The 12,150-nt window shown below is 35.9% G+C and overlaps 1 protein-coding gene across 1 annotated transcript; it reads right to left on the reverse strand.

Annotated features, from left to right (window-relative positions):
• Positions 1–235: 235 nt before the first annotated feature.
• On the reverse strand, positions 236–11,040 carry LOC120174254 (transcription factor BEE 3-like). The gene is made up of 6 exons (XM_039181166.1): positions 10,900–11,040; positions 10,234–10,371; positions 10,085–10,150; positions 9,926–9,994; positions 9,758–9,841; positions 236–846 (listed from the first exon to the last, which is right to left on the reverse strand). The coding sequence occupies exons 1-6, from the start codon at positions 11,038–11,040 to the stop codon at positions 415–417; spliced, it is 930 nt and encodes a 309-aa protein (XP_039037097.1). The 3' UTR covers positions 236–414.
• Between the last annotated feature and the right edge of the window lie 1,110 nt (positions 11,041–12,150).

Below are 12,150 nucleotides of genomic sequence, written 5' to 3' on the forward strand. Positions count from 1 at the left end.
GAAATCTTACAACAATTTCTAAAGAAATACTTCTTGAGAAGTCCTTGATATCAATCTTCAGTACCAATATGTCATGATAATCCCCATATAACACACATTTAATCGCAAAAAGATAATAAAAAGGAACGAGAAAACCATAAGATTATGATTTAAATTGTCTTACTTCTGTCAAATCACTTCCCTTTAACCAAAAGAAAAGCTGCTATTATCTCATTGTTTTCAATTAAAATTCTCAACAAACAACAGTTAGCACAATGCACTGCAAAAAAAAAGTTGCAACATTAACAAAAAAAAATCCTACTGATTCTCCTACATTTCACTACAAAAAAAAAGGTAAACATACAAAAATCTTCTTACTTTGCCATGGCTGACAAGACTCTGCTTTCAGAAACTCTATAACCATAGCAAAATACATCACGAAAAGCCTTTTCCAAGCTTCTGGATCGCACAAAACATTTTCCTTCGAGAACCAACTGCATTTATTCCCATATCCATGAGATCCTCTAATGTCAACAATGGCAAAATCTCATCATCCACTTCATGGATCTTGAAAACTGGGGCATACCTTCCTAATCCCAAACTGTTCAACCATATTTTAACTCCATCTTCCTCGCACCGCCTTATTTCGGTATAGGATGGCCCAGATAAATTGACCCCATCCAAAACCCGAGCCCGAATTGGCCTCCTTCGGTTACTCCCGTGATAAAGAACTTCCCTTTCATTGTCATTGACACGATTATCCAAAGAATGTACCGGACTCAGGCTTTTCACGGGACTTTCCGAGTTCTCCAAGTAGAAATCATTGTTATCGTCGATGCCACTGTATTTTCCCTCTGTTTCCGCATTCTTGGGGAAAAAAATACAGTTCGAGTGTTAAAAAAATTAAAGGCTAAAATGACCTTTCTTAACAAAAATTGGCGTAAAAAGTATTAGACCATTTTGAGACGTTTTTCTCGAAATATCATCGGTGATCGGTATATTTATCGATCTAATACCGGTCAGATTATATTTTTTGATCTAACACCCGTAACAGTAAAGCGCGTCCCCTGACCCGCGTTATACGCTGATTTGATATCACGTGGGATATAGCGCCCCCTGCACCGCGCTATTTGCTGACTGGGTTACACGTGGGGTATAGCGCGCCTCCTGAACCGCGCTATATCTGTGTAGAAAATTATATTTAGCACGGACCCTGATCCGCGCTATACCATTATTACATATACCACGGTATAGGTACCGCGTCTTGTATGACTATATATATCCTTCTCCCCCGGTTATGTTCCTCACATCTCTCCTCTCAACTTATAAATTAATACAATAATTCCGTCAACGAGTCAATAATTTTGACAATCTTCTCATATTTAGTTTAGAAGTTCGTGCGATTTTTCGTTATAAGGTAATTTTGTTATAAATTTTTTTATTATACTTATTATTTAATCTGTGTCATTTGAAAAAATATTATACTAATTATTTTCAATTATATTATTTAAATTATTTACGTTGATGTGTAAAAATTTATTGTGTTATATTTTCGTTCATATATAATTTATTTAATTAGGTTTGTTTCAGTTATTTTTTTTGCAGATATAATATTGTCGTACTTTTAAACTCAAAGAATGGCGCGACTTTCAGCTATTGTTTATTATGATGGGTGAAATTCGAGAAGATGAAACCGACGTTGTTTTCGTATCAAATGAGCGTGTTAAAATATCATTCAAGAGAAACATAACTCTTGAGGAGCTGATAACGAAGATTTCGAGGAAGATTCATGTTGGAAGTAGTAGAAGAATATCGTCGTTGCAGTATAAATTTCCAACATTATTGTTGCCATTAACTTATACAGCGTTCGAACTTTCGAACAATGATGATGTTGAAATGATGGTTGAAGCTCAAAGTAGTTATTCAGACGTCGCTATTGAGATGTATGCACATTTTGTTTAAGTGCGTGCTGTTCGGGGTCAATCATTAAGCTCCCACTATGGGCTGGCTGAACAAGTTGATCAAGTTGACAGCCCGACTACAGTAATGTGTAATGATTTTAATGTCATAATGGGGAGACATTCATCCGCAACTCCTTACGATATGTACCGAGGTGGGTCCACGAACAATCCGTATGGCAACACCGCGTCCAGTTCAAGGGGAAGGCATTCATCTGTAAATTTCTTTGACCATATGGAGATGCCATCGACGCAACCATCTGTGCAGTTTCCATTTGACACGATGGCTTCAAGCTCCAGGGGAGACATTCGACTGCGAGCTTTTTCGATCTCAATGTCGATATGTCTTCCAGTTCAAGGGGAAGGCGTGCAAGTAGTATGTTCTTTGACCTAAATGTGGAGAGCATGGAGGAACCATCATCTCCACCAGAAGAACCGCTTTGTGAGCCTGGTACGGATGATGCTGAGACTGGACTATTCATTCACCCAGAATCACCGCAATTCAACTCTGATGATGATGAAGTTCCAGGAAATGTGGCACAAACTGACCCTCCTACACACATGTATGAAGTTGATTATGGTGCAATGTACGGGCCAGAATTTGTGGATATGCCTCATCTTCGGTGACTATGGATATTACTTATTAATAAATAATGGTGAGATATATTTAGGCATGGAGTTTTCAAGCAAAGAAGAAGCAGTGATGGCTATAAAAAATTATAATATCCGTAATTATGTTCAGTCCAGAGTAACCGATTGACGACCGAAAAATATGTATGCTACTGTACCCGACGCAAAAATGGATGCAAATGAATGGTTTGCGTATCGAAAATGAAGAGGAAAAACAACATATGGGAACTAACAGTATACAAGGGTCCTCACACATGTTGTGCTGGAGGGTTCAACCAAGATCATCCCAACTTGGACTCTGAAGTAATATGCCAAGCCATCATGTCCATGGTAAAAGAAAGCTCTCATACAGCTGTTGCAGTGTTGATTTCAGCTATACAATCGCAGTATGGGTACACTGTCTCCTATAAAAAAGCTTGGTTGGCAAAACAAAATGACATTGTCAAACTTCATGGAGAATGGGATGCATCTTACAATCCAGGCTGGTTCAGGCTGGTGCGGAGGTTGAATCCTGGGATAATTGTGGACTTCGAAACCTCCTATGCATACCATAATGATCGAGTTCTCCGCGATCGATGCTAATTCTACCGGGTTTTTTGGACTTACCCACAGTGCGTTAATACTGTCAAATACTGCAAGCCTGTGGTCCAGATCGACGGGACTTTCTTGTATGGAAAATACAAGTAAGTTTTATTATTGGCAGTTGTCTAAGATGGAAATCGCAACATTCTTCCAGTTGCTTTTGCTCTTGTCGAATGAGAAGATACAGATTCTTGGGCTTTTTTCCTCCAAAATTTACGTGCACATGTTATAACGAGGGAAAAAATCTGTGTCATTTCTAATCGCGGAGCTGGGATCAAAGCAGCAATGGAGTCTTTGGGTCCAATGTGGAAACCACCCTTTGTCCAACATAGGTATTGTCTCCGACACATTGCTGCGAACTACCATGGAAGATACAAGAAGAATGATGAGCGTCAATTACTTGTGCGCATGGGTAAGTGAAACTGATGTAGTTTGTTTTCTTTCGATCCTTTTGATCAGGTTAGTAAGTTATATATTTTTGATTAGGTTACGAACTTCTTCCTCTAACGTTTGAATCAATGCTTCAAGATTTACGGGTGAAGAACAAGGAAGGATACGATTACATTAGCCTCATCGATAAAGAAATGTGGACGAATGCATATGATGGTGGATATCGATATGGATATATGACGACCAACTTGGCTGAGGCAATCAATTCAACCATAAAGGGTGCACGTCACTTACCTATATCGGCTTTGGTAAAAACTACATATTTTCGTTTGGGGGCACTTTTTGCGAAGCTCGGGGGACAAGCTCAAACCTGGATACAAGGCGGTCATGTCTATCACCCTAAATTAGTTGCAGATCTACAGAAAAAAATTGTTGCATCAAATGGAATGTCTGTAACAAGCTTCTCTAGAAGGCATGAAATGTTTTGTGTCACAGAGTTACCGCGACCTCTTCAAGGGATTGAAGTTGTGTCGTTAAGAGTAAATCTAAGGGACAGAACGTGTGACTGCGGGTTTTTTCAAGCTCTGAAGTATCCATGCTCTCATGTGATAGCAGCTTGCTCGCATACACGTCAAGACTATAACCATTTTGTGGATCCCGTATACCTACTATCTGAAGTTTTTAAGGTATACGAATTTGAGTTTCCCCCCATAGGTAATGACAAAGACCCTGATGAGGTTCAAGATTGGTTTTCGATTGTACCAAATCCAAGTTTAATGAGGGAGCGTGGTCGTCCAAAATCCAATCGAATTCATTGTGATATGGATATTCGAGAAAGATCTAGACAAGACAGAAGATGTGGGCATTGTAAAACCCATGACACACTAGAAAAACATGTCCACTTCTGTTGTCATCAGTAACAATTGATGAGGAAATGATGTATTTGTTTATCAAATAATAATTCTTGTACTTTAATTTGCATTTACTTCAAGTTAATGACATTCGATAATCGATGATGAAGATTAAAAAAAACGAACACAATCATTAAATTTTATTAAACTAATAACAATTTGGTATTTGAATATAATTTTAAATACAACAAACTTACAATAAGTATTAAATGGTAAATGATAATCAAATTACAATAACTGATATTAAATTGTAATAAACAAAATAAACTGAAATACATTAAAAAAAAAAAGTCCAACAAATTTAACAAAATAAAGTAAGTATTAAATGAGAAATAATAAAAAATTACAATTTAACAAAATAAAGTAAATACAAATATAATAAAAAACAAAATCTATCGATGCATGCGACACGAATGTGTTCCGCAAGGCGGTGGCTGTCAGTCTCGAGGATGATTTCTTAATATCACTGGTTCTGACTCCTCGATGTCATCATCATCACCATCATCGTCGTCGTCGTCGTCCTGAGCAGGTACATTAGGTTGATGAGGAGTTGATGACGATGAAACACCTCCATAAAATAAGGACCCTGGAGGTGTATGACTGACTATCCCACCGGCCTACGAAAACTGGGAAAACTCATAAAACCCAGACATCGCTGAGTGTGAAAACTGTACAAGAGGTGTCTGTGCTACAGCCATGGGTGAACCCGCCAAATATCCAGTATATGAACCCCAAGTTGAATCTGCAAACATAGACCCATAATAGCCTCCAGGAGGGGTCATCTGTGACGGTGGCGACGGCGGGGTCATAAAACCATGTGAAGGCGGCGGCAGCATCTGGTAATGGAAAGGCGATGACGACATATATGGTTGTGGTGGCTGCTTTGAAGGTCCTGCTGGTGCAGCTGAGGATGAACCGGAAGCACCTACTCTCCGTCCACGAGTCGGGGGACGATGGTGCTGTGTCGGATCACATCTCTGTCGACGTCGTGGAAAGGTCTGCCCTCGTGCATCCTCGGGAAGCAGAAACGGTTTCCCGTTACTATTGAACCACTCATAATAACCATCAGCATACATCAAGAGGTCATCAAAATGGGCTCTCTACGGGGAAGGCGCTGATGTCGATCCTCCCACAATACAACCCACTCATGATGCCTCACCAATCAATCTGTATCTATCTTGCCGCGTCTATCTAAGCTATGCAACTCGTCCATATTGCGAGGTACTTCCGGAATTGGTTGAAAACAACCAAACTGCCGAGCACGCGATCAGTAGAGTGCCACTTGACGGTCGCATAACATATCAGAGAGACCATCGCCTTCCAAACATCTAATGGGCCCCTCAACTCAGGTGAGATCAACACCCTCAGATCATCAGTACAATATGGCACCCATTCAAACTAAAACAAATATTATATAATTTTTATCAAAATAATAATCTAATTATATAACTATAATCTAAAATCGATTTTTAAACATTAAAATTCATACTTGTGTGCCAGCCTGCTGATCGATGAGCACCCTAATTTTTTCTAAATCATTAGGTAGCTCCTGATGATTTTTTCTATCAATAGACCACCTATTCAAGGAAAAAAAATTATACGCTGTATAAAAAGGGCAATCGATACCATGCCCAAGACTGCAGCAGCAGGAGACATCCGCCGATAGCATTACGCCTGTAGTCAGTGGCTCCACACATCTCCCTGTACAGTAAAGCCAAAACTGTCAAGCCCCAACTGAATGATCCGGCGAGACGAAAGTCGCTAAGATGTCGCAACCACATGCAGTGAACTAGGTTACGCGATTTGTCCGGCATCAACAACCCTCCTATCAACTGCAATATGCATGCTCGTGCATACATCTTAACCTCATCCTCAGAGGCGTCTGCGCTCAACTCCCAAAAATTGGCATCTAACCAATTTAACGGTATCCTACCTCCGATAAAACTTTCCGGGACACGTCCTAGATTTTCTCGGCACAAAGTAGTCCAAGAACCGGAAGCTATCCCTGATATCATATCTCCATCCACCGGAAGCCCCAGGTGCATAGAAACATCCTCAAGCGTGATCGTGCACTCTCCGCACGGAAGATGTAATGTGTGGGTCTCCGGCCTCCACCGCTCTACTAAGGCAGAAATAAGGTCTAGTTCTATCTTACAGTGACCTTGATATCTACCTATGTAACCAAATCCACATCTACTAAATACGGCAAGACATGGTTAGGTATCACTAACTTAAGATTCCTAATAAAATGATCTAATATACGGTCTTTCCCCTAAAAATAAATAATTACAAAAATTAATTCTTAATCTAATAATATGCATTAAATAAATCAACAAATTATTACTAATAATTTAAATTAAATTAAAACATTAAAATGGAACCGTATCAGCAAAGTATCGAGATATATGATTTCTATCCAAGCGAAGTAGACTGCCTTCCATTATATCTGCAAAAAATTTATATTAATAAAATATTAAATAAAGTAAAATACTTAAATAAATTAAATACAGAATATTAAAAATATTATAAAATATACCTTAAGCGAGAGAGTATTTGAGAGAATTTGGTATGATGAAAGTGATTGAGGATGAGGTATTTATAGGAAAGGGTAGTGGTGTAAACAGCCGGGTAATTAAAGCTATAGCGCGCCCCCTGCACCGCGCTATACCCTACGTGTCAGATAAATAGGTATAGCGCGGAGCAGGGGCCGCGCTATACCCACGTGTAACCCAGTCAGCGTATAGCGCGGTGCAGGGGGCGCGCTATACCCCACGTGGCGCCAAATCAGCATATAGCATGGGTCAGGGAGCGCGCTTTACTGCTACGGGTGTTAGATCGGGAAATATAATATGACCGGTGTTAGATCGGTAAATATACCGATCACCGGTGATATTTCGGGAAAAATGTCTCATTTTGACGTTGCTTTTTAAAAAGTGAATTTTAAAAGTATTTTAGAAACGAAATTTTAAAAATATTATTTAAAAGTGTAAATTAAAATTTAATTGTTTAAAATTACTGTTAAAAAGTGGGTTTAAAAAGATTAAATATATATTATAGATATTATATTGTAAATTAAAAGTATAGCACTTGAATTATATTTACACTTATATATGAATTATATCAATTTAAACTATAATAAATTTTAAAAAAAATATTATTATAAATGAATTATATCAATTTAAACTATAATAAAAATATAAAAATACAAATAAAATATATTTATAATAAAAATATATTTTATATAACTCGCTATTAACATTTAAATATATAAATCATGAATTTTATTTAATTTTAAATAATTAAAACAAACTATTAAAAGTAATAAATTATTTTTTAAAGATGTTTGTTTTAAAGTATTAAAATAAAATGTAAATAATAATTAAGTGGAGCTCATGTATTAATAAGGGTAAAAATATAAATTTTCTTCTAAATGCAAATTTTGAATGAAAAAGTAGAAATTCTAGTTTTTACGATTTGTTTGAAACCGTTGTTTTCACCGTATTTTTTTTATTTTTACCCTTCTAGTATTAGTTTTGCAACCAAAAACAAAAAAAAATTAACTAAAAATGTTTTTAGAGAGCATTATCAAACGGGACCTTGTTAGACCTCGAGAATTGTTTAGAATCAAACTAAAAACTAATATCAACCAAACTAAAAATAACGTCACTTGTCAATATATTTCAGACTTTATCAACATTGAAAATAACTTCTACTTTTTTCTTTCTTTCTATTTTCCAAAGTACTTAACATTTTTAATTTATATTTAAATCTTAATATTTATAATCTTTTACACGATCAATAGTGTATTGTTTCAATAACATTTTTTTCACATGGCCATGCTTTGATTCTTCAAGTTTTGAGGGGATAAATACCGAAGAAAAAAGAAGAAGAAGAAGAAGAAGAAGAGTGAGAGTGTTGTAGATTGAGATGAAGCAAGATGTTTGTAGAGGTGTTAATTTCCTTCAACTTTATTGGCAGATGGGGCTTTGAAAAATACTGAATTTTCATATCAAATTTTTATTTAATATGTCTCCTGTGTAGGTGTAATACTCTAAAATTAATTGAGCTTAAAGTGTCATATTGGGCTATCAAGGTAACTCCTGATTTTTAAAAATTATTAATTTGCATTTTAAAATATATTGAATGGTACCAAAATAAATATACGTGATAGTTATAAAAACACTTTTATAAATCGGAACTCTACTTAATTTAAAACCAAAATAATACAACTTACAATTATAAACATGAATACAAAATAAGAGTTCTATGAATACACGTGCCCACTTTACATTATTTTGGGATATTAAATCTTTCAAATATTTACATATAAATTTTATTATCCAATGAACCATGTAGATGAATTATAAGATCTATTAAATACATATAGATAAATTTTCATATTATCTCTAAAACCTATGACATAAATTCGTTATTTTTTTTAATAATATGGGGTAAGTACATAGTAGTACATGTTCAAAGATAAATCTCAACCTTTCGACATTGATAGTTCACACCCTTGGCATCTATGGTGTTTGAACCCGGGTCCTTAAGAAATAATAATAATTCTTTTATCACAGAGGCCACTTTGATTCGTGCAGATATAAATTCGTTAACATTAATAATAATTGTTTCGATTGCATAATCTGAAAGTTTTGCCCTACATTAATTATTTAAATAAATAATCTTACAAACAATAAATTACAGGTTGATAACACATGCATAATTATCTTATAGATAGATGTATCAACCAAAATCATCAAAAACATTTTATGAATGAACTCATTTTCATTTTAGAAATACAAGAGATTCAACGTCAACTTTAGGCTAATAAAGTATTTTTCCGTTGAAAACAAACAACAAATTGGATTTTTATATGAATCTTCTAATTTTATATAAAGTAATGTGAAAATAAAGTGATGGGGTCAACTTAATAAAAACGTAACAATATGAAAGAAATTTTATATAAATTGGATTATATATATATCATGAGAATATGTATTACATGATAACTTTTCCCCTGACGATACACTTCCATTATCCTGAAAAATTGTGTTGCCAGCTTATTCACGATACATATGTTTTTTCTTATTTCACACGCACACATATGCATGTGTGTGTGTGTATGTATACTGACCTGAGGGTGAGCAGAGACTGGGGTTTTGGCCCTGGTGAAGTAAAAGAGCAAGTGGTGAAATTATACATGTCAGAGACAAAGATTTTCATCAGCTTTTGTAATAAATTAATGACCTTTTACATTGACAACATAGAAATAAACTAAAACTATCTTCCATTTGATTTCCTTTTTACCTCTGGTTTCACCATTAAAGCTTCCAGGTCCACTCCAAAGTCATAGAACATGGAATTCGCGGAAGCAAGCTTCATCGACAGAAACTATACGGGAGGAATAAAGAAGACCACGAAACACAATTATTGCTTATGGATACTTATTTTGTAGGAAAGAATCAATATGTATACCTCTACTTGATTTTGCAAGGACTGAACGTAGTTGATAATTTCATCCAACATGAGGGCCTTTCCCGTTACCTATGTTCATGCCAAAGAACCGCACATGGAAGCTGTCTGGCAAATGATTTGTGACACAGTTAAGACAAATGAACATATCTGCATGCATACCTTTTCACACCCTGGAACCAGACATTGCAGTATCTTCATCCTCTCACAGATCTTCTTTCTTCTTGCCTGCAATTCCATTTGCAGAAACAAACAATGATTGAAAAGACTAAAGGGCTTGAACCCTTAAAATAATTGCGTACTTAAAGTACCCTTTCTGCTAGACTGCGACTTTCGGTTGCTTGGCCCCTCCTTGCTCTTACGTGAACGAAAGCTGTTGGAGGCTCTTGAGGAGATTTCTTTTCAATTTTCATGCCATTTTTGCACTTGTTTTTCACTCCCTTTGCATCCTGATCGGAACAAATAAAAAAAGGATAAATTAGAAACCCTTCATTGAAAAGCGTAAGAATTTTACTTTGAAAGCTGTTAAAATGTATACTTCATTTCATGATTGTATAAGGTTACAAACTATTGTATTTATACAGCAGCTAGGAATCTAACTAACCAAAAAACTAATTAACAAACTCTCTAACTGTACAAACAGAATAACTTCCTGTAACTATTCTCTACACTCCCCCTCAAGTTGAGGGATTAAAACATTTTTCATCCCCAACTTGCCCACCAAATAATTGTGTTGTTGTATTCCAAGTGCTTTAGTTAAAATGTCTGCAAGTTGTTCTGAAGACGATATATACTCGGCCTTGATTATTCCTTCTTGTATCTTGTCTCTAACAAAATGACAGTCTATATCAATGTGCTTAGTCCTTTCATGAAAGACTGGATTTGCTTAAATTTGCAAAGCTGCTTTACTATCACTATACAACCTTGCTGGTTTCGAAATATCAGTTTGTAGCTCCTTTAAAATCATTTAACTATACTATTTCAGCTGCAACAACTGCCATACTTCGATATTCAGCTTCTGCTGAGGATCTTGCTACCGTATTCTGCTTCTTTGATTTCCAGGATATCAAAGAATCACCTAACTTTATGCAAAAACCAGTAACTGGTTTTCTTGACATAGGACATGAAGCCCAGTCTGAATCACAATATGCCAACAACTGATTTTTTCTTGCTTTCTTCAACAGTATCCCCTGACTTGGTTCCTTCTTCAAATATTTGACAACTCTCAATGATGCCTCTAAATGTGTTCTCTTTGGTTATTGCATAAATTGACTGAGATGATGCACTGCAAATGTAATATATGGCCGAGTATGTGTTAAGTATATTAATCTTCCAATCAGCCTTTGAAATATTGACTTTTCTTCAACCAATACTTCATCTCCCTTTTAATGCAAATGTTCGTCATATTCTGTGGAAGTAAGGTTCAAATTCTGCTCCAAATGAGTCATGGTTGGTTTAACTCCTTCAAGACGAATCTCTTTTAGCAATTCTAGAGCATATTTCCTTTGATTCAACACGATTCCTTCCTTTGACCTCAAAACCTCAAATCCCAAAAAATGTTTCAACTCTCGCATATCTTTCATCTTAAAATTGTAATTCAACATATCATTCAGCTCATTAATCAAGGCTGAACCATTACCAGTTAAAAGGAGATCATCCACATAAATGAGCATCACCACCAATTTTTCACCCTCATTTTTTGTGAACATCGAATAGTCAAATTTGCTCTGATATCCTACAGCTTTAATAAGCTTTAAATTCCATAGGCTTGATTCAAACCATAAAGAGATTTTTACCCGACAGACCATATTCTCCCCTGGCTGCTAAAACCTTCAGGCAACTTCATGTAGATTTCTTCAAATATATCACCTTGCAAAACAGCATTGTGCACGTCCATTTGAAAAGAGGCCATTCATGCATAGCAGCAAGGGTCAGAACAATTCTAACAGTAACTAACTTCACAACAGGATAAAAGGTTTCAACAAAATCAACACCCTCCCTTGATTGTATCTTTAGCAATAAGACACGCTTTAAAATGCTTAACTGTACCATCAACTCTATACTTGACACGGAAAACCCATTTACAACCAATGAGATTCACTCCTCGAGGCAAATATACTACATACCAAGTAGCATTGTTTTCTAAGGCTTGAATTTTCTCTTGCATGACTTTAATCCAAACAGGGTTTAAAATGGCTTCAGAATAAGATTGTGGTTCAACAATGGAG

The sequence above is a fragment of the Hibiscus syriacus genome, unplaced genomic scaffold (genome assembly GCF_006381635.1).
Source record: "Hibiscus syriacus cultivar Baekdansim isolate YM2019G1 unplaced genomic scaffold, ASM638163v2 tig00112044_pilon, whole genome shotgun sequence".
In the NCBI taxonomy this organism is placed as follows: domain Eukaryota; kingdom Viridiplantae; phylum Streptophyta; class Magnoliopsida; order Malvales; family Malvaceae; genus Hibiscus; species Hibiscus syriacus.

Coding starts and splice junctions, on each gene's coding strand:
- LOC120174254 (XM_039181166.1), bottom strand. CDS start 11,040: ATGTCAAGAAAACCAGTTACTGGTTTTTGCATAAAGTTAGGTGATTCT. Junction 9,842..9,925: donor CCTTGCAAAATCAAGTAGAG/GTATACATATTG, acceptor CCTCCCGTATAG/TTTCTGTCGATGAAGCTTGC. Junction 847..9,757: donor CTTTAATGGTGAAACCAGAG/GTAAAAAGGAAA, acceptor TTTTTCCCCAAG/AATGCGGAAACAGAGGGAAA.